At 46.7% G+C, this 22,232-nt stretch overlaps 2 protein-coding genes across 5 annotated transcripts in view; both read right to left on the reverse strand.

Moving 5' to 3' along the window:
• Positions 1 to 7,207, reverse strand: part of Nexn (nexilin F-actin binding protein) — a 29,446-nt gene extending 22,239 nt beyond the window's left edge. For 2 of the 4 annotated variants that reach the window (XM_057793069.1, XM_057793067.1), the window contains exon 1: positions 7,030 to 7,207. In XM_057793069.1, the coding sequence (XP_057649052.1) occupies positions 7,030 to 7,187 (158 nt within the window). In that variant the 5' untranslated portion in view covers positions 7,188 to 7,207. Of the gene's footprint in view, positions 1 to 6,816; positions 6,868 to 7,029 lie in introns of those variants that run through there. The other 2 variants (XM_057793068.1, XM_057793070.1) reach the window with 2 other exon arrangements.
• Positions 7,208 to 14,945: 7,738 nt separating this feature from the next.
• The window catches only part of Miga1 (mitoguardin 1), a 54,854-nt gene continuing 47,567 nt past the window's right edge, over positions 14,946 to 22,232 (reverse strand). The window contains exons 14-17 of the mRNA XM_057793548.1: positions 21,950 to 22,084; positions 21,436 to 21,489; positions 18,746 to 18,862; positions 14,946 to 17,211 (exon numbers count right to left, since the gene is read on the reverse strand). Of these exons, the coding sequence (XP_057649531.1) occupies positions 16,993 to 17,211; positions 18,746 to 18,862; positions 21,436 to 21,489; positions 21,950 to 22,084 (525 nt within the window). The 3' untranslated portion in view covers positions 14,946 to 16,992. The remainder of the gene's footprint in view (positions 17,212 to 18,745; positions 18,863 to 21,435; positions 21,490 to 21,949; positions 22,085 to 22,232) is intronic.

Here is a 22,232-nt window from a genome sequence, read left to right on the forward strand (position 1 = left end):
CCCCACTCCCACTAATAATGATGGGGTTTTTTGGTTGTTGTTTTATCAAGACATAATGATTTTTAAAAGCTAGATAAAATAGATAAACATGGGTGCTGGAGAGATGGCTCAGCACTTAAAAGCACTGTCTGCTCCTGCAAAAGACCTGGGTTTAGTTCACAGCACCCACATAAGCTGCCTTGAACCATCTGTTAACTCTGGTTCCAGAGGATCCAACACCTCTTCAGTCTCCTGCAGACACCAGGCATGTATATGGTGCACAGACATACATGCAGGTAAAACATTCATACACCTAAAATCAAATAAATCATAAAACTAATAAACATGTAAATTCAGAAATGTTTGCTGAACGTCTGTCCACAGTCTGTTAGGGTCAGTCCATTATACAATGACAAAGAGAATAAACTATCTGTTCTCACAGAACGCAAAGTCTGCACAGGATGCCCTGAACTATAAAACATCTAAGGCTCCCATCCACTTATTTGCATACAGATGTGGGCATGCGCCACAGGACACATCTTTGAGGAATCAGCTCACTCCTCCTACCAGGCAAATCTCAGGCACTGAACTCAGGGCTCCAGGCACAGCAGTGAGCATCTTCATCTGCTGAGCCAGTGCTTCAGCCGGTTTCTGTCCCAAGATCAGAAAATGCACTGATACTATAAAGACATCAAAGTGCAGCCTACATGAAGAAGGGGTTTGAACATCTGGGGCGCAGGGCTCAATCAATAAAACCCTGTTTTTGAAGATGCTGGATAAGTTTTATTTCTATAAATTTATCTACGGATAGGATGATAAAATATATACTTACTAGTGCACTTAAATAAAATTGCAAACATTATTATCACCATAAAACACCAGAAAGTAGCTATGTCCCAAAATAAAGATAACATGGCGAACAATATTGTTTTATAGTTTTGAAAATTCAAAATCTGGCTTAACAAGAGAGAAACACATCCTAACATCTACTTCCACGTGCGAATGACTATGGGATGTTGTCTTGACTGAAGTCCATAAAGACAACAGATGGAAAGTGGTGATGTTGCTGACCCTATGGTACAGGGTTCTGAGAACACCTTTTGAGAATCTCCGAACAGAGCATCAAATCAATCCCCACTCCAGGAAGTAAAAACCGAGACTGAGATCTACTCAGGGTATTTAGAATGATAAATGAAAATTGGTTGAGATTCCTTTCTATGGCCAGTAACTGAACACCAAAGGACTTTATATATCTAGGAGCGCATGAAATTTTCTGACCTGAGTGTTAGTGACTTTTGTGTCCGAAGAGGCGGATGTAATGCCGCTAGCTCCCACACGGGAGCAGCAGCAGCATAACCGTGTCACCCTATGAAGTTCTAAATGTAATGCCAGGCAGGCTCCTTAGAACTACCAAGAAGAGGAGCTGGAGAAATGGTTCAGCTGCTCTTCCAGAGGATGCAGGTTCAATTCCCAGGGCCATATGGCAGCTCACAATGTCTGTAACTCCAGTTCCCGGGAGAGGACACCCCCTTCTGGCCTTTGCTAATCAGGACACTAGCTGGGACACTTTTTAAATATCTTTCTTGGGGGACTGGAGAGATGGCTCAGCGGCTAAGAGCACTGGCTGTTCTTCCAGAGGACCTGGGTTCAATTCCCAGTACCCCACATGACAGCTAACAACTGTCTATAACTCCAGTTTCTGGGGATCTGATACCTTCACACCAATCCACATAAAATAAAGTTAAATAAATTATTTAACTTTCTTCCTGTCTGTATATATGTGTATGTTTGAATTCAGCCTTGTGTGTACCACAGCATGCATGTGCGTGCCAGGGGCAGCCCTCACTCGCTACCTTGATGAGACAGGCTCTCTCATTGCCTGCCACAGGTGCCCTACTACCTGGCTGGGAGCTCCAAGGGCTGGCTTGTTTCCTTTCCTTCCCACTTCCCTGGAGGAAGGCTGGAGCGCTGATGTGAGAGCACGGGCTTTACATGGGCTCTGGGGATTTAAACACAGCTCGTGCTTCACCGACTGACCCATCTACCCAGCTCCAGACCACTGTTCCTTAGGCTGTGTGACGTCAGGGCGCCACATGTATGCCCTCCACCACCGAGCTTCACCTCTACCCCACCTATAACAACTTTTATTCTAGACTCTCCAGACCTGTGTGTAACCTCTGCTTTCTCCGTTTTATTTCCCTTCACATTTTAGACACACAACCACAGCATTGCAAGAACAGCAAATAATGCACAAAACGAATTTGAAGTCATAGCTGTCCATCAGGTACTGTGATGACCTTGCTAATAATCTCAGGAGAGCAAAACCGCCCAGACAGTGGCCCCCACCTCCCTTTGCTGCAGGACTGCAGGGGTTTGCTAAGTCAGCCAGGCCGGCCTCCCACTCATTTCCTTGTTTATTCATTTGTTATTTTAGAGGCCTGGTCTCACTTTGTAGATTAGGCCCGGCCTGGCTAACTTTCAATCCTCCTTCATCCTCCCGGTGCTGACAGGGTCACAAGTGTCTACTGTCAGGCAGGGGTTTGTCTCAACTTTTAAGGAAGTTTTAAATGAGAAACCTAACAATACATAGTATATACACAGATAAATCTATATATACAGAAAAGTGTTAAAACCTAACTCTTTGAAAGAAACAATGAAACTTTTGAACGTCACAAAATTTAAGCCTAAATCTTTATCATTTTTAACTTGTACAAAAACATTTAGCCGGGGCTGGAGAGATGGCTCAGAGGTTAAGAGCATTGCCTGCTCTTCCAAAGGTCCTGAGTTCAATTCCCAGCAACCACATGGTGGCTCACAACCATCTGTAGAGGGGTCTGGTGCCCTCTTCTGGCCTGCAGGCATACACACAGACAGAATATTGTATACATAATAAATAAATAAATAAATAAATAAATAAATAAATAAATATTAAAAAAAAAAAACATTTAGCCAGCCATGGGGAGTGCAAGTCTGTAACTGGGAAGCCAAGGCAGATGACTGTTAGGAGCTTCAGGCTAGACTTGGCTACACAGCAGGACCCTGGCTCAATATATAAAGGAAGAAACCGATATCTAACCATATTGTAGTGATGTGATAATTACGAACAGGAGGGGCGGTGAGCGCCTTGCTCAGCACTCAGAAGCCTGAGGCAGGAACCACAAGTTCAAGGCCAGTTAGGACGATGTAGCTAAGACCCTATCTCGGCAGAAGAGCGAGTAAAATGAAAACACACTATAATCCCGTCCTATGCTTCACCACAGCTCAAGAGCGGGAAGCCAGATCTCACCATCCTGCTGTCCTGTTGTGTGATGAACACTGGTCAGAAAGAGTGCAGGCAGGAACAGATCTGACCTAGCTTACACTTCCGGGTCACCGTCACTAAAGAAAATCAGAGCCGGAGCTCAAGCAGGCCAGGGAGAAACTGAGAAGGAACACTGCGGCGGCCTCCTCTCAGGTGCCCCCACGTGCCCACAGGAGCGCCTTTGTACGGGCCAGAGCACCTGGGTCCTGGTCAGTTAACACAATCTCGCACAGACACGGCCACAGAACAATGTGAAAAAACTCAGCTGAAACTCTTCCCCGTGACCCAGACCAGGTTGACAGCTGATGTGAGTTAGGGCATATTGTAAAATAGACGTCCAAAGCAACCTCCCCCCAAAAACACTAAGCTGCAACCCCCCGAAAGAGACACTAAGCTGCAGCCTACTCTGACATTCTTCCGTAATAACTATCTATAAACTTCTGCCTTTCCCTGGTTGTGATACTTTTCAAAGTGTATTTAGCACTCCGGAGCCCTGGTAATAAAATCTGTGTGCTCCTCAATGCTGTGTCAGTGATAGTCATACCGCTCAGGACACAGGACAGGGCCAAGATGGGAGAGGTAACAGGAATCAGCCTAAGCAAGGGCGCCCCGAGATGATCACCCACATAAGAGAACAAGACAGCAACATCAAAAACTCGGAATAGGAAACCGCCTTCAGGAGACTCAGGGGTTGTAACCGCTGGGCTTCTTCCCCTATCGAAAATGGAAGACAGCCCTCAAGAGGACCACGGTTTGGAGGGCAAGATCTGGAATTCCAGCTGAGAAGTCAGTGGGGCAGTGGGGCAGAATAAGTCATTCCTTTTCCTGGCTGAAAACGACTCAGGGATAGAAGGGTTACCTGTCCAGCTTACCTGTCCAGGTCACCAGCCCCCCAGGGCAGTGGGCCAGGGGACGGTGCTGCCAACCACTGAGGGGCCTCGTGTGGCAGCAGTCAGGTGATTCCCATAGACATTCCCACAGGTTAACCTAATCTGCGCCCTCCTCTCCCGCCACGGACTCCAGGCTGTGTCAAATCAGCCAAGCTGAGACAATCAGCAAGCTCTAGAGGCCACGATAAACACTGCTAAACATAAATGGAATGAGGACTGGAGGTCCGAAAAAGGGCTTCTTTACGGGAATCTCTTCCGCAGTTAAAGTCATTTGATTTGTTTCAGCTCTCAATTCATGGCCATCTCCTGTTCTGGGAGACTCCCTGAGTGTTAACTTCCTCTCCCCACTTCCTAACACTACCTAAGAGGATCTTTTTCTTTTTTTCTTTTTCAGGTAATGTCTCTGTATCCTAGAACTTTATAGAGCAGGCTGGTCTTAAACTCAAGAGATCCACCTGCCTCTGCCTCTTGAATGCTGGGATTAAAGACCTGTACCACCACGCCCAGCTTTCCATATCATCTTAAACCGTGTGTGTGTGTGTGTGTGTGTGTGTGTGTGTGTGTGTGTGTGTGTGTAGAAAGCACACTGACAAGGCAGCAGCAGGTACTCCCCAGGGATATGCAAGGCACTGATTTCCATCCCCAGGAGAGCACCATTACCAAAATAGACACCACCAGGAGCTGTTGAGAGGCAGTCAGAGCTCCTGCTGCTCTTGCAGAGAGTATCAGTTCCGGGGGTTTGGAGGCCCTCTCCTGGCCTCTGTGGAAACTGCATCCACACAGTGCACACATACATGGAGTCAATACACTCATAAAAAGCACGCTATCATAAAATAAGCCACACTATAAATTTAAAAAGCCACAATTTCAAATGTATGTTCTATGTAGCTAATAAAACCAGAGGACCAGGAAAGAAACTGCACAAGTCATGTGGACCAGAGTGGTCCAATGAGAGCAGAAGCATGTAGCTGTCGGTAGGCAGCAAGTCCGTGTCCTCAGAATTACGAAGGAGACCAAGGAGCTTCGTGTGTGGCTGCATAATAAAAAGACACCAAGAGATGTCTATAAACACTCGTGGGTGTGTGCCACGGGTCCCGCTCCTTCACGGTCACCCCATCTCCGCTCTCCTAGACAGCTATAACTGATATCGTTTTAAACAACAGAGCTTTCTCCCCACAAATGGAGCCCATCATTTCGGGCACTTCTTTCTAAGCAAATGAAACCCCAGTTAATCTCTCCCAAATGTATGCACATAGCTGCCATGCCGTTCACAAACGAAGCCCTAACCTAAATGCTTCAAGTGAAATTCCAGGACAAAGCACTGTTCAAAACCTAGATAATGCATTCCTTGACTGACGCTAAATATAGTCTTCTCAAGATGACATACATTTTGACAATGATCAGCCTTACATGTCAAGAGTTCTAAAATAGCACAGATCCCATTTTAAGGAAAGCAGAAAAAATTGCTCCTCCCTCAGCATCACTGCAAATCTATTAAACCTACTAAAGCCAGATCGCATCACAAGCTGCTAGACAGAAAACTGGATTTTGTTGCAGTTTTTGCATTGGGCTAAGTCAACCGTTGCAGGTAAAATTCAAAATTGCATTCATTTTTCTTAATGATTCCTCAGAAGCATCAGGCAAGGGACAAAATACCAAGCTAGGCCTGAGGGTACAGGCCTGTAAGTCCAACTGCGCAGGCTGAGACGGGAATCGCCATCCCGCCTGTACTACAGAGTGAGTCCACGGCTAGCTTGGACAGCCTAGTAAAATCCTGTCTAAACAACTCAGCGGCAAGAGCGCTTGCCTAGCAGGGACCAACTACATCAAGCAGTCCGTTTATACTACAGCCCAGCCCCAAACAAAACAAAATACTTCAGTTAATTATACACTTCCCCATACAAACACCCCAAAACGGAAAAAAAAATTCAGAGATAGTTTGAATTTTCTTACAGCAGCAGTTTAACCTATAAAAGAATAATATTGGGGGGAAAATTATATAGTTCGCTCAATTTCGTATGACCAAGCCGGTCTGAAAACGCGAGTTCGCTTCGTGGATACATACTCCTGCTGTTGCTTGCCCAATGGGTTCCTGTTGTATAAACTCATTAGCAAAATCTGACTGATGAATGACACTCCGTCACTATTCTCAGAGAGCGGGTCAGTGGCTTCTTTTCTCTGCTTGCCTGTCTTTTTCCAAGGGCAGTCACATTGTGAGGGCGGACCTTATGCTATTTTTACCACATTATCTACGCTCAACTCCTTCTCCACTTTGTTGCCTTAAAAATAAAATTCATATCTCAAAGCCACTGGGCAATCACCTAATCTCTCAACTTGATCCTATATCTCTCTCTCATGCACATGTATGTATGTATGCATGTATATAACATATGTGCATACACTGCATTTGAACATCTCACAGTTTATTTACACGGTGTCTTTACTCCGATTTCTAGAGCTAGCAACTCAACCTCCAAGCATAATCCCAGTCTTGGCGATGGGAAGCAATTTGGAGACCCGGGATGGTAGGCTATAAATCCCTCGTTTCCCAGTTTTCACAGGGACCTATGAGTAATTTCTTCAAAACCACAGCCACTGCTGGCGGAGACTGCTGCGGGCACGTGCTGGGTGCCACCGAGAACTCACCCGCTCGGACCCCGAGGGTCCCCGGCGGAGGAGTGGACACACACTCGGCTCCCCTGAACGCTCTCCCCCAAACTCAGCCGTCCAGATTCCGATAAAACAGAAGACCCAAGGCCTGGCAAGGGACCAACCCGCAGTCGAGGCCGGCGGGGCAGAGCGCAGTTGCTCCCCGCGGGCCCGGAGCCCCTCCGTGTCCACCCCACCCAGTCCTCCTACCCGCCTGTCGCCGGGGCGCCAGGCCGCTCCTCCAGCTCCGCGCTGCGCGTCCGGGTCTGCGCGCTGCCCACGCCGCTCCAGCCGCCCCGACCCCTCTGGCCGCCGCGCGCCAGCAGCAAGTTTCCATAAAAGTCCTGGTGCGCAGCCGGCTCCCGCATTCCAGACGGGCCCAGCGCCCGCTGCAGCTGTTCCGGGACGCCAGGCCAGTCCCCAACCCCCACCGCCGCCGCAGTCTCGGAGAGGGGTGGAGAGACACCCAGAAAGAAGAGGGGCGGTAGCTGCCACTCCGGACTGCCTCCTGGCAACCCGCCGGTGCGTCCCTGCCCCAGTACCCCATAAAAACTCACTTGGACCAGCTTCCTTCCCGCTTTCTACTGAATGGGGCGGCAGGGGGCCAACACTGTATTTGTTGCTCCGCTTTAACTCGGAAGCGCTAAGTGAAAAAGGCGCTTAGGTAGCGCACCTTCCCTTGGCTGAAGCCAAACTACCTCTGCGTCTCTTCAGCATCCAAAAGCACGGGTGTGTGAGCGCAGCACTACAGGGAAAACACGTTTGATTGTGAAAGACTAGCCCAGCGGAGGCCTATTTGGGTAAGTGGAGGCCCTCAGGTCTTCAATGTATTAAAACAACAAACCAACGAGGTGTTTGTGTCACACAAATAAAGGCCCCAGGTTCAACCCCTCCAGCACTACACAAAAGAAAAACAATATTAACGAAACAAGTTAGCCAGAAGGTGAAGTCAAGATCGGGCGTTCAAAACCTACCCTGCACTATGGAGAGAGTTTGAGGACCGCCTGGGCTTCAAAAGGCCTTCTCTTGGAAATCCCTAAGGAATGGAAAAAGGAGGGGCGAGGTAGGTAACCTAGGGACAAAGGTAACCACTTCTGGTTCCGCCACTGTGCAGACCAAAGAACAGGCGATGCTGCCTTCTGTTTAGCTGTTTGCTCTGCACCCCTCACCACTCAGCTGGAGGGAAAACGCGGGAGGCCGCCGGGAGGAGCCGGATCGCCCCTGCCTCCTTTCACTAGCCCCATTACTTCAGTTCGAGGGGCTCTCCCTGCCCTCTGCTCACTTAAGCCGCCCTTAGACCTTTCCCTGACTCTTCACCTCGCTTGGCACACTCTTTGGCCCTCCATTTGAATGTTGCATCCTGCAGGAAGTCCCCCCCCACAACTCCCCAAGTCTCTTGTAGATGCTGCTGGTGTCTTTGGCTCGCTGGGCACTTAAACTGTAATTGTATCTTTATTCTGAGATTTAAAGGATGAGATTTTGTATTTCTACCCAACAATCTCAGAGAAAGATGTGACGACCTTCAGCCATAAAATTATTTTTGTTGCTACTTCATAAATAATTTTGCTACTGTTAATGAATCATAATGTAAATATCTTTCTTTTGATGGTCTTAGGCAACCCCTGTGGAAGGGTCATTCGACTCCCAAAGTGGTCCTGACCCACACGTTGGGAACCACTATTCTAGAGTGTTCTGCTGAAAATAAAACTACCCGTGGCCCAGCAGGATTCTGTGTTTTATGGAGAGAATGGAAAATTTTGCATAACCAGATGAGGTTACTGGCACAGAATTTGTGGGAGAGACCACACATGGAGACAGGAAAGTGTAGTGAAGGACTAGTAACAACCTCTCTAGACCCCAACCATTTTTTTTGCATGTGTGTGGCATGCATGCACGCATGTGTTGGTATGTGTGTGCACAAAGAGGCCAGAGAACCCCCTCAGGAGTTGTCTTCTTAGGACGACCATCCACTTCCTTTTGAGACAGAGTCTCACTGGCCTGGAACTCACTAGTTATGTTTGACTGAGCATCTAGCGCCAGGACTGCCCTGTGTTCTATCCCTAGGCCTGACAGCCTTGTGTCCCCACTGAGGATTGACCATGGGTTCTCATGATCATGGGCAAGGCAATCACTTTTCTGAGACCGCTCCTCAGTCCTAGCAGCTCCTCCCCGAAAGGCTTAAAAGGCCCACTACCTCCTCTCACCACGCAGGACCTAGCACCCATACACAGTTTATATGGATGGAGAGGATCACGTCACCACAGGAGGCAGTGAGCTACGTGAAGAATTTCAGATGTGATTATCTGGGGAGAGTTAGCTCACAGAGGGATCCTACCTAGTAAGTGCCAGGAAAAACAAGGAGGCTTGTGTGGGGGAAGCTCAGGACCTGATGGGTGAAATGACAGGAGCGGAGGTGGGCGGGGCCAGACTACACAGGCGCTTTTGTGGGCATGGGACAGGTTTGATTTTACTCTAAGATAGGTGGCCACCAGTGGGCCTGAGACAAAGTGATGGCAGTGGTGGCTGCTGTGACCTGCTTGCAGCGTATTTGTTTGGGCTCCAGTGTTGCAAAGAGACAAATGGGGTGACGGAGGAAGCAGGAGACAGATGCAGGGGTCCAGAGAATCAGGAGGAAGACATTGGAGTTTGGTGACTGGAAACTTGAGGTGTGTCTCAGGTTGAACTGGTGGGCCTCTGAACAGACTGATGCCAGATAGGAAGAGAGGTCATGGTGTCTCTGTACAGTCATAGAGACCCTAACTCAGACACTGGGTTTCTAGTAATGTCAAATTTAGATGTCAAAACTTAACCTACCCTGATCTCCACCCTCTGTAGTCTTCTACATTTAACTGGGTGGCTTACAGTTTCAGAGGAAGTGGTCTGAGACACTGCGCATGGCTTGAGCATATATGAGTGACACATTCCTCCAACAAGGACACACCTACTCCAACAAAGCCACACCTCCTAATAGTGCCACTCCCTAGGAGCTGATGGGGCCAATTACATTCAGACTACCATACCCAAGATTTGCAAATATGTATATGAACTCCTGTTATATTTAGCACAAATCAACTGGGTCTGTTCTCACCTTGTATTAGCTATAGTCTATGGTACTGGGGTTCAAACCTTAAGTGTACTGGGTGCTCTAACGCTGAGCTACACCTTTAGCCTCTGTCCAACTTAGACAGACATCACAACAATAGGTACAGAAACACAGCTGAAGCTTTGAGATGAACTGGTAACGGCAAACAGCTTATAAGACTTAACCATCAAGCCTGGAGAATGCAAATGTAAAATCCTGGGTACAGACATCAAGCTAGAGCGGCTCCAGCCATTGCCCTTGCACTGCTAAAGGCTTTCTCTCTTAAAAGTAAGGGATGTAATTGGCTGTCTAGTGCCAAACAACCCTGAAAAGCACACATACAGGTAACCTTATATGAACTGAGCAGGTTATGTTTATGAGCATATATATGAATATACAAATACACATGCATGTAATAACAAGTGGTGAGAAAGGAGACCATGACTCTGAAGGGAGGGGAAGGGGTGTATGGGAGGGTTTGGGGGGGGGGAAGGGGAAAAGTTACAATTAAAACAGAGTTTCAAAAGCAGACCATGACAACAAGCAAGGTATGGGGCACGTGCAGTGGGGAGACAGGCAGGCAGACACCTATAGCCTGGTCTACATAATGAGTTCTAGGCTAGCCTGGGCTACATAGCGACACCCTGTCAAAAAGGAAAAAGTAGGGACTTGTAGGGTGTAGGATATACATTGGTGGGGCACATGCTTAGCAAGTGAGAGACCCTGAGTGCGTGGGTGCGTGTGTGTGTGTGTGTGCAGGTCAAAGGTCACCTCTCAGCAGTAGAGGCTCTCTTCCACGGAGGGTTCTAGGGAACAAACTCGGTTTGTCAAACCTGAATGGCAGTGCTTTTACCAGACAAGCCATCTCTCGGGCTCAGTTTACAATTCTGTGCTGTGGTGTCCAGCCAGCAAGAGGATCCTGAATGATTTTGCTCCTGGCAATTGGACTGTGCAGCGTTCTCCCACACTGGGTCAGGGTTGGTGCCCAGCAGAGTCTAGGCACTGCCAAGGCTGGGAGATGCCAGTGGGCAAAGTGCTTGCCACACTCGCCCGACCACTGGAGCTGGGATCCCCGGAAGTTGTAAGGAGCCAAACTCAGTAGGGCATGGTCTGTTGTCGGCCCAGTGCACACCTACGGCAGGGCGAAGAGAAGCGCTGGAAGGTACGAGCCAGCTAACCTGTGAATAAGGAAACCCTACCTCAAAGTGGAAGGTGAGGACTGGCAGCTGACGCTGTCCTGACTTCCACACATGCGCCGTGGGCTGGTTCATGCTTGCTCGAGCATGTGTACACCCTGTCCCAAACACTGCCTATTACATAAATACTGCCTTTCACCGTGTTTTCCTTGAATTAAACTAGAGAAGTAGCCACTTCCGTGTTCTAAAACACCCAGGAAACTGCTGAGAGCTCAGTCCATAACGAATCATGTCCCCTGCCGACGACAGTCAGCAATGGACAGGCCTCCTGAGAGCAGGGCCGAGCTAGCCAATCTCCCAGCCTGCTATCACAGACACATGATACGGAGTAACATTTTTAAATAGAACTTGGTTGGCACTGGCATGGAGGTGAGGACCCCTGTTGTACCAGAGTGGCTTGCAGAACAGGGAGTCCTTTGTGCTCCTTTAGAGCACCATGCTCCAGCACCGTGCTCTCAGGGAAGTAACTCATGCTGACCAAGCCTATCAGCAGCACTGACCGCCCAGAGGGCGGAGCCTGACCCCCGGAGGGCGGGGCCGCACCTCACTGATTTCCGCGAGGCCCATCATCATCTGAAGGTTCCATCGATCACTTGGACAGTGCCACGTGAGAAGCTTCCATGAACCTCTGAGGAGCATGGCAAATGCAAATCCGTTATCCCCAGTTGAGCCTTTAGTTTCCTGCGGCCTTAGGAGAGAACCTGATTTAGAAGCCGCAGGCCGGACATCGATAGGGTCCACCAACCCTCAAAGCAGCGAGTGTAAGTTGGTTAAGCTGTTAAACTGTGTGACACTCCTCACACAGCTGTGGCAAGTGCCTACTGGGAGGCAAGCTGAGGCTCTGGGAGCTGAGTATCACCTGAACCCAGGAATTGCAACAGGCCTTGGTCAACACCTAAGACCCTGTATCAAATACAACGAAGCGGCAGAGGGAAGACGAAGGCTTTGTCGCCTGCTCCTGCCATGTAAGCGCTGCGCCTTCTCAGGCTCCATCATCTTAAGGAGGTTTAGCAGCATCGGCAAGGCTGTAGGGCCCGCTCTTCCCCAGCACTGCGCATGGCAAGGCGGCTCTGTGTTCAGGTTACGCCGTGTTATTTCAAACAGCAAATTACCAACCTCTGAAACTTCCTATATATAAATGTGCCTGTGGAGGCTTCCGGTGACATGCGGGCAGTTAGAAGCAGGATGCTGAGGAGATGTTTGACATCGCAGTTACTCTGCTGTGGCTTTTAAGTAAAGGATGAAAAGCGCCATCAGGAAGGCGGGCTCTTTCTCTTGGCTGTCCTGGAATCCAGCGCTTCTTTGCCCGAATGATGGTTACTGCAGGCTTTTTACTGTTTTGATGTACGAAAAGCCAAAGAACCTGAATAGCCCCAAAATGTGTACAGCAGGATCAGAGACTGCAGAGAAGAGCAAGGGAACAATGGGCAAGAAATGGCAGCTGCCAGTCAAGCTGGTGGGACAAAGGGGTTCACTGCATGACACACAGAAGCCTCCAAGGCCCCGGGACTGACGAAGAGGTAGGTGATGGAGAGGCAGGAGAGGAGCAGCAGAGATTTTTCTGTTTCTAGTGTGTTTTTTTTTTTTTTTTTTTTTAATTCTTGCTTTTGTTTGCTTACTTTGTTTTCTTTCATGGGGGGGATGCAACAGGGATGAGAGGGGCTATCGGGGCACAGGGAGATGAACAGAATTGGGGCACATGATGTGAAGCCCCCAAAGATTCCATAAAGGAGTTAAAAATATTGAAGACTATAGGAATTATGAAGAAACACTGCAGAAAAAAAAAAAAAAGGATGTCAAAAGTTGAGTCCGAGCCACAGGGAAGACAGCACAGAGACAAGAGTTTGTGAAGGGGAGGCCCACAAAGGGAAGAGCAGGGCAGAGGCAGATGAATGAGCAGCCACCAAGATCACAGCTAGAGGTGTAACCTGGAGTAATGACAGCCATGGCGAGGCCCGTGGAGGGGCTTCAACACACGTCGCAGGTCTGCAAGATGTGCGCACCTTTAATCCCAGCACTCGGGAGTCAGAGGCAGGCGGATCTCTGTGAGTTCCAGGACAGCCACTGCTACACAGGGAAACCTGTCTCAAAACAAAACCAATAGCAAACAAAGGAAAACAACACAACACAATAAAAAAGAATTCTGTAAGATTTTTCAAGTGCCAAGACCTTAAGTTTAGCCAGGAGAACCAAAGAGGACACACGAGCTGACAAAGACTAAGCCGGATGATGACACGAGGAACCAAGTGAGCCCTCAGAGCCAGGGCAGAACTGTCCCTCACCATGGACCTCTGTGTACTCCTGTGTGACCTGGTTACCAAATAATATATTTCAGTTCATATATTTAACAAGTTAAATGGAACAGGAATCCTGGTGCTTGGGAGGTCGAGGCAAGAGAATCCGGGGTTGAAAGCCAGCTTGTGCTACATAAGACTCCCTTAAACAAACTGAAGAACCGTAACAATCCAGGAGCAGGGTGAGGAGCTCCTGGTGGAGTGCTTGCCTAAGATGCTCTGAGTCCTGGGTTTGGTCTCCTGCCCTGGAAACAGACTCACTGACGGTGAGGGATGGTGCGGTCATACCAGCCCGGGAGCTTACACTCTTGATGGCTTTGTTCATTGAAATGTTTTAAGCAAAACATGATGCTGGGACTTTATCCATAGCAATACTACTTTATTTCCACGTTAGCACATACAGACATTTGGTAATATGTTATACTTGACTTCAGTGCTCCCAGAGTCCTGTTTCAGCCTCCAGATGTGGACTATGTCAAAGGGCAGCCTACCGAGGCCACCGTGGCCTCACAGCTGTGTCAAACGTTACGTAAGGCAGCTAGCACATCACCAAGACACCGTCACTTTTTTATTTGGCCAGAACTGACACGCTCATTCTAGCGCCTGCATGGGACCAGTGCTGCTGGCTTCTCCCGCGGCGGTTCACTCTTACACAGACGGATGAGTCCAGTTCCTACACTGAAGAAACAGATGTGTTGACATCAGCCAGGGATCACTAGGAACCAAGTGTTTCGTATGTCCATTTACCGCAGGTTATATAAACTCTTATGTCTCACATACATATCTGTTGGTTAAAAAATTTACAGATTTCAACTTAGCCTAATCCTTACAGTCAGTTTGAAATTACAGTCCAATTAATTTCTGAGTCCATGTTCCCATTGAAGGTAAAAACGAGTTCTGAACATAACTTACAGTTCTGATCGTGACAGGCCACGGGGTGCTCACCTCCACTTTGTCAGCCTTGCTTTGCTTTCTCATCCCTAGGCCAACTGCGAGGACTGAAGTAGAAATCACTCATCTTAAAGCAAGGAGACATTGTAAATACAGTTTTATACCTAGTTAACTCCACAAGTCAATAATCACAGTGAACAGATACAAACGATTAGTATTCCTCCAGGAGACAGATACAGGTCTCTGGAGCTGACTTTAACAGAACAGAAAACTTTCTTGAACATGTTTTTAACCTCCGGTAAGGAATGACGACCCTTTTAGCTGAACAAGAACAGAGAGAAAGGAAAATAAATCAACTGAATGTTTCCCCTTTGTTTCTGGAAGGTTTTTCTTGGGATTAACTCTGTCCTCTTACATAGCATGTGGAGGACTGGCAGACGACCTTCAGTTAATGCCATGAGACCCATTAACTGCCCCCCCCCAGGCTCTAGCTTAGTCTGGTCTTTTATTTTTATTTTGTAAAGCATCGCTACTCTGTTTAATTTTAAGGCAAATGAAAACTGGTGTATATATATCTTAAGTATTTTCAATAGTTAAGTCAGAGATGTTCTGTTTAAAAAGACATTTTCCGTTAAAAAGTTACCCCCCCCCACCGCCCCCCACCGTGATCCCCCCAAAGAGTTTTCTCCTATTTTTATTACCCCAAAATCTTGCGAGGTCATTATTATCTCTTTTGTCAAAGGCCACAAAGAAAGTATCTGCTGAGTGTGCCTGTTAATTAGCTCACCAGAAACTAATCAACTTTAAGTACTTCAGATGGACAAACCAACCCTTTCTTTTCATTTTTTGAGTCAGGGTTTCTCTGTGTAGTCCTGGCTGACCTCAAACTCACAAAGACCACCTGCCTCTACCTCCTGAGTGCTGGGGTTAAAGGCGTGCACTGCCGCCTCCCAGCCAAACCAAGCCCTTCTTGAAGATGGGCATTTATTGTTTTTAATTGAAATTAAAAGCAGGGAGAAATCAAATGCTTTTTGGAAAGGCCATCTGCCCACGATGATCTCACGTTGTAGCAGCGTTGTTGCTACAGAGGGCAAGCCTTCCAACAGTATTTCCCCCCTGAAACAAAGTTCCCTTACAGCTCTGTTTATAAAACCTCAGCACAAAACATCTAGCTCTCCAGTGAGTTAACTAATACAATCCATAACTGTCTTGCTTATGCGGCAACCGGAATGTGTAGGCACGCGCACAGGGTCACTCACATCTGCTGACATCTCAGAAGGTAGATACAGCTAAAGTAAGTACAAAGGGAAGCAGGGCAGCATGCATTTGGTACTCGTCATTGGTGAGAATCACAAACAGGGAATTAGGGGGGTAAAAAGTGATGCAGAAGGCGGCAAGGCGCTGACAGCCTAGACACGCAAATGGCACAAGTCAACATTTTACAAGTTATGATTACTGTACATAACTATGATGGATATATAAAGGCTTAAAAAAGTTATACTTATTTTTTTTATCCTTTCTTATCATTAACCTTAATCTAGGCACTTTAATCTAAAAATGCATTTTTAAAGAACGCATTTCAGATCTTTCCATATAACTCACTCTGAAAACGAACGCAGCCCACTCTAGGACTTCAAGCCAACAAACCGATCCAATGAGCAAGTGGGACCTCTTCTTACAGCAAAATTCATGAGGTCTGATCATGTATAATCTGCTTTGCCACTTGTTCATATGTTTATCTTAAGGACACAAATATCATTGAAAATATTTGTGTTCAATTTCTCAGAGGAAAAGGCCTTTAAAACACAAGCTCAGAGAACTAGTATTTTTAAAACGTGGGCATAAGTTGGCACACTTCCAGTGTGTTCCGCTCTCTGTGGGGAATTAAGTTTGCTTTGTGGACAGAGACAGAAGTTATTTGATTCTACCAGGTTTAACACCTTAAGTTCATAGTTTCATTTAAAAGAGGATAATTATTTTTTTCTTTGTAAATAGATTGTAATTTTAAATTTAATATTCACCTAAGGGAAATTGTTCCAATTTATAAAAAGCTAAGAGTCCTTGGGTGCATTACAACTCAGCGGACAACAGTGTCCTCTGGACACGAAGGCGGTTGGTCCTCCACAAGCTGCACTCTGTGGGCTGCTGGCCTCCTCCACTTTAGTTCTGTACACCAATCCCCAGGGCTTACAGCTCCCTTGACTCAAATACAAAGCAAATATACAAGCAATAAGGCAAATACCACTACTGCCTACATTTGACTAAACTAAGAAGTAACTTGACAGTTAAGAACACGCTTCGGGCAAAGTTAGAAATGTTGACACTAGAAGTCATAAACTCCTGCACAAGAAAACCACAGTGGTCTTGGGCTAGTGTATTTTCAGGGTGCAAAGCATTGAGGCATATTTTGAGAATGACACTGGACATTCCAGACAGTGTGGAGACAATTAATGAACCCCTGTGTATTGGCTGTAGTTCAAGCAACAGCCACAAATTACGCAATGTTTCACAACTCAAATTATTACCTAAAGACTACGAAAGAGTAGCCTGGGACATATCACACGTGGGCTCGATGACAGACTCTCTGCAGAAGTCCAGTGCAACACCCATTCTTTGAGACTTTCTTTCTCCCTCCCTGAGTCCGCAGCGTCAATCCTGTGGATCCCGAGGCACACCTCACAACTGGACAGCGCTCACACCTCTTCTGTACTCACTGTACTTTGGCTTCTAACAGCGGGGTGGGCACAGCGTGGCCGTGTCCACTAGTACAAGCAGTGGCATGCCTCAGGGCATCCGCGCCCAGACAGGCAACTAGCAGTTCTGTGCGGCGGATGAGCAAGTGCATCAGGTCCTCTGCCAAGGCGTCTATGCTCGAATAGCGCACCTTCTCAAAGTCAAAGATGTCTTTGAGAAAGAAAAGAACTTGATTCTGAAAAATGAATATACAAGAAATTGGTATTTATTAAACCACAATTGCCTACAACCAGGAATTGCTAATACTGAAACGGACACCTCAGTTCTTAGTTTCACACCTCATGGGCCAAGAACATTGAACAAGTTATTTGATCATTTTGATTGTTGTTTTCTATGTCTGCAAAATTTGGGCAAATATTACTTGTCCTGTTTTTCATTTGTTTGTCTTTTTCTCCCCCCCCCCCCCCAAAAAAAGTCATGGCTTCTCTGGCTGTCCTGGAAGTTTGTAGACCAGGCTGGCCCCAAACTGCCTCTGCCTCCCAAGTGCTGGGATTAAAAACGTGTACCGTCACGTCCTGTTTACTACACAGAGCTGGCACAGTGAGCAAAAGAGGGACCATGAGATGCCCCCAAAGCACTGGGTAACTGTGAGGGGCTGTTTTCCAGCCTTTCCTCTCGGCCACCTCTGAGCCTGGGCCACACAGGTATAGAAAAAGGAACCACTCTCAATAATCATAATACTTTTAAATGTATATTTTTCTGTTAGAAAAAAACATAAATGAAAAATAATAGTTTCATGTGTACAGTCAGTGGCAGGCCTTGAAGAGTTTCATTTCAGTGAATTAACTCACACAGAAGCACATTTAACGTGAGCTGTAGACTGCTAAATCCTAACCTCCACTACTCTGAAGTGATGGGAGAGTGAACTGCAAAGAGAAAACCCAGCGACATCAACTATTACTCCTCGAGGAACCGTGTGCCAAGACTACTACTAGGCGCTATCACAGAGTCACTGCGGGTCACAGGCCAGCAGCATCCTAGTGCCCCGTCTAGAGCTAGGAAGGAGGCGGGAGCCGGAGGACTCAAGACCATCTAACCAACTCCACTCTTCCCACTGCAGCACACCCTTCACAGCTGGAAGGCCAAGTAGACCAGAACAAAGTCATGACTTCCAAACGACAGTAAGATAAATACTTCCTAAATCGTTATACAAACACTGTATTACTAAAGCAAACAAAAACTCAGAAACAATTACCAGCACCATGAGGCGTGCAAGCTCTCAAATTCATGCTCATCTAATTGTTTGTCTCTGGAGCCTCGGCCACCGCAACACAGTCCAGCAGAGGTTTTCCCTGGCATTTTGTCAGCTGGAACATTTTGCAGTGAGCTCTAACAAATGTTTTGGCAAACACCAACTTCTGACATGAGGACACACTATAAATTCCCATGTGATTTCTTATAACTTGGATTTCAACATTCATATCACTTGTGCAGAACTTAGTTCTGCACCACAACATCACACAGGCACTGCTGTAACATGGCAACGCTGTTCAAGACCCTAACAGGAAAGGTGGACACAGTCAGGGGACACATGGAATCCAGAGCAGGGTGTCTGCTCTCTAAGGCACTGGTCCATTACATTAACATTCGTATCAAAAATGAAACCAATTTAATACTGTCACGTAAATAGAGAGGCCAGGTGATTTTTATAACTTCATATATGGTAAACAAAAGTAAACAACTTTGTTTGATTCAATGGCTGAACATACCTTAAAGAAGCAACACAAGTCATACAGAGAATTCCTAGGGCCCAAGAAGCCCCACGCTAACACAGGGCTTACATGCTCACAAATGGCATAAAAATGGGCGAAAAATCCATCTGAGATCTGTTGGGAAGCAAAAGGGAATCCAGTTATTTTTAGATTCTTTACTTTATTAATGAAACACAAACCGCTAGCCATTGTGCGGGCAGCAGTCTGTGGGAGCAGACCAAGGTTCCAGAACGAGCAAGCCTACTGGGAAAATTAATACACTTAACGGTGCCTACGAGTCAGAGGGTTCTGTATGGGGTTCATACTCTAGCCTGCAGTTTCAGAAGAGAAACACTTTCTAAAAGGCAAATTCGCCTCATAAAAATACATTTTGAGTGTTCCTTACCAGGGGTTTGGGCCAGAAAAATTTCAGATTTTTTTAAAATTCTGGAACATCTCTTCCAACAAGGCCACGCCTCCTATCCTTCCCAAACAGTTCATCAACGAGGACTAAGCATGTAAAATATGAGCCTCTAGGGGCCAATCTCAGTCAAACCACCACAGAGCACTTGGGGTTTGTATTTAACTTCTCATTCCTAAAGCAAGTGTCATATGGCAGCGAAATTCTAAGATCGGTACCATGCTCCTCCATGTAATTTTTAGGGGCATTGTGCTCACTGTTATTTTCATGATATGAAAGTCTTACTCAACTGTAGTGACCTAAAAAAAACTCCCTCTAAAATGGGTTTTAAGCAATTAAGCACTAAATAATTAAGCATTAGGGCTTGGGATGTAGCTCAGGAGGTAGAGTGCTTGCCCGGTGTGCACAAAACTGTGGGTGTGAAACCCAGCACCCTATAAACCAGGTGTGGGGGAACATAGCCCAGGGGAAGTGGTAGCAAAAGGACCAAGAATTCAAGGTCATTGCTGGCAACTTAGTCCTGACCAGCCTGTGCTTTAGGAGACCCGGTCTTTAATAGATAAACACACACAAAGCACTGAACCGTTCTCACTGAACCAACCTTTAGTTAAGAAAGTCAATACGACTAAACTTGGTCATGTGACTGACTTACGAAATCCTGGCACATATGTTTGCATTTGAGGAAGGTCTCTATGCTCCAGTTTAGTGCAGTGTAGGTTTTAAAGCTATGTCCTTAGGAGTCTGAGGGTCTCCTCCGTCAGACTGCGTGTAGACAAGTCTGAAGGGCACTTTCTTGGTAAATGACTGCTATGGGGGGGGGTCACTACAGGTGGTGCCAGCTCTGGACAAGTGGTCCTGGATGATATAAGAAAGTAACCTGAGTGAGGCATGAAGAACAAGCCAGTGAACAGCGTTCCTTCACAGCTTCTTCCTCGGCACCTGCCTCCAGGTTCCTGTCTTGCATTTCCTGGATGGTGCATTGGAATATGGAAGTGTACGCCAAAGAAACCCTTTCCGCCCCAAGCTGACTTTGGTCCTGTTCCTCTCTCTTGTCTTGATGTTCTCTCCCTGATCTTTTCAATCGGTAAAGCTCTCCGTTGAGGTGGGTTTTATTTGTTTGTTTTGGCTCAGTGGAAAGATCTTGTTATGCAAGACTGACAACCTAAATTCAGATCTTTAGAACCTGCATAAAAGTCAGACACAGGGCACAAGTATCTGTGATGCCAGTATGTCCTGCTGGGAGATGGGAAGAAGGCATAGGAGAATCTTCAGCGAGCCTGGCTCACACAGCAGCAAAAGACACTGTCTCAGAAGAGGAGAAAGGTGTAGACTGATCCCCAGATGCTGTTCGTTAGCTTCCATAGGTGTCCTGTGTACACCCCTGCACCCACACACGTGAAGAAGCACACATACACCTACACACACACATATACACTATCATCCACCTGCTCACCACAAACATCCACACAAGCTCATACCACTTCCAGAGAAAGACAAACATAGTATAGTTTTCTGGAATAATTTTAAATTATTAAATTTATTATTATAATTTTAAATTATTAAAATTATTAAATTATTCACATGGAGTCCCCAGAATGATTTCTGGCAACACCTCCTGGGGAAAGCAGGAGGAGCACACTACAGAAACCGCGAAGGTCGGCGCTGCCTGTGAAGTGTGGGTGGGGTAGAGACAGCACAGGCCACTGGGTAAAAACAGAGCAAAGGCTGGGACTGAACTGAAGGCCACTGAGCGACAGGTTAGCCCTTAGCACTGAATCTTTTAGACATTGTGTACAGTAAATATTGGCATTATCTTCTTTCTCAAAGATGAAGACTTTAAGGCAGAGAGATTAAGCAACTAACCAAGGTCACAGAGAGTTAGTCTCACGCCAGGCAGTCTCACTTCAGACTTCACCCACCTCACCACAGCCATGCAGAGAGAGCAGTGCTCTGTGGGTAGGATGGACTAAAGACACACGGGAAGACACGTTCACCACAGACGGTGCCCCCGGGTTTATCAGTGCTTTAACCGAGTAAGCCACCACTCTGGTGGACAAGCCACTGTGAGCGCAGAGTTATGAAGCACGCGTGCCCTTGACGGCCCTCTTGGCACACAGGCCTGCCTGCTCTGCGGGTGCCGCACAGCACAAAGCCCATGACGGGCTGCGGGCAGTGGATGTGGACGCCGGAGCCGCCACTGTGTGGTCCCTATCAGTCACCCAGTCTTGGCTATTTTCACAGCGACAGAAAGTGAAGTAGGCAGGAATCTAGGGCATGGCCAGCTTACCTTCATCTGCTGCCTCTTCTGTTTCAGCACCGACCAGCAACTTGAAGCCACAGCCTAAGTATGTCCAGAGAAGAAAAGCAAGGTTTAAAGTTATAGCTGCTACCAATGTTTCCATTTAAAAACAGTGATTTTTATTGGAATTCAAAGTTTCTTGATCTAAAAATTCCAAAGAGTAGAAGTAAGGGATACCCTGGCTTCCTCGTATTGTTTACAAGCATCAGGGGAGATACCTCATTTTCATGAAATTTAAAAATTAAATACAAAACCTGAACTCTAGAACCAAGGAGCTTAGCAATTACAAAAATGAGCTCAACTTCTCTCTCTCTCTCTGAGACAGGGTCTGTCGTGTAGTTCTGACTGGTCTGGAACTCACAGAGACCCACCTACTTCTGCTTCCTGAGTGCGGAGATTAAAGTGTGTGCCACCTCTCCAGACCTCCATGTAACTCTTTAATAAAATGTCCCTGGCCATTTCCCATCAAGCTTGAACGGCGAGGAAAGTAAACACCACTCACGGTTTCTTTGAAGGAGGAGTTGAGCCAGCGATTGTTCACTACGTTCTGTATGGATGTTGGTGGGTTTTCTAAATCTTCAAAGGAATCCATTAAAATAAAATCCAGAACCACATCATAAAAATTTATATTTTTCACCTGTATTAAATTGCAAGATAGAAATGGGTGTTAGAGAGAGCTGAGAGAAGTCGGAGCTTTGTGATGCCAGGATTTTCAGTGGTTTGGATTGTTTCTCCACAAGCAGAAGGTAAGTACAAAGCCACATCTCTAGGGTATTTATTCCTTT

Source organism: Chionomys nivalis, chromosome 18 (assembly GCF_950005125.1).
Source record: "Chionomys nivalis chromosome 18, mChiNiv1.1, whole genome shotgun sequence".
NCBI classification, from domain to species: Eukaryota; Metazoa; Chordata; class Mammalia; order Rodentia; family Cricetidae; genus Chionomys; species Chionomys nivalis.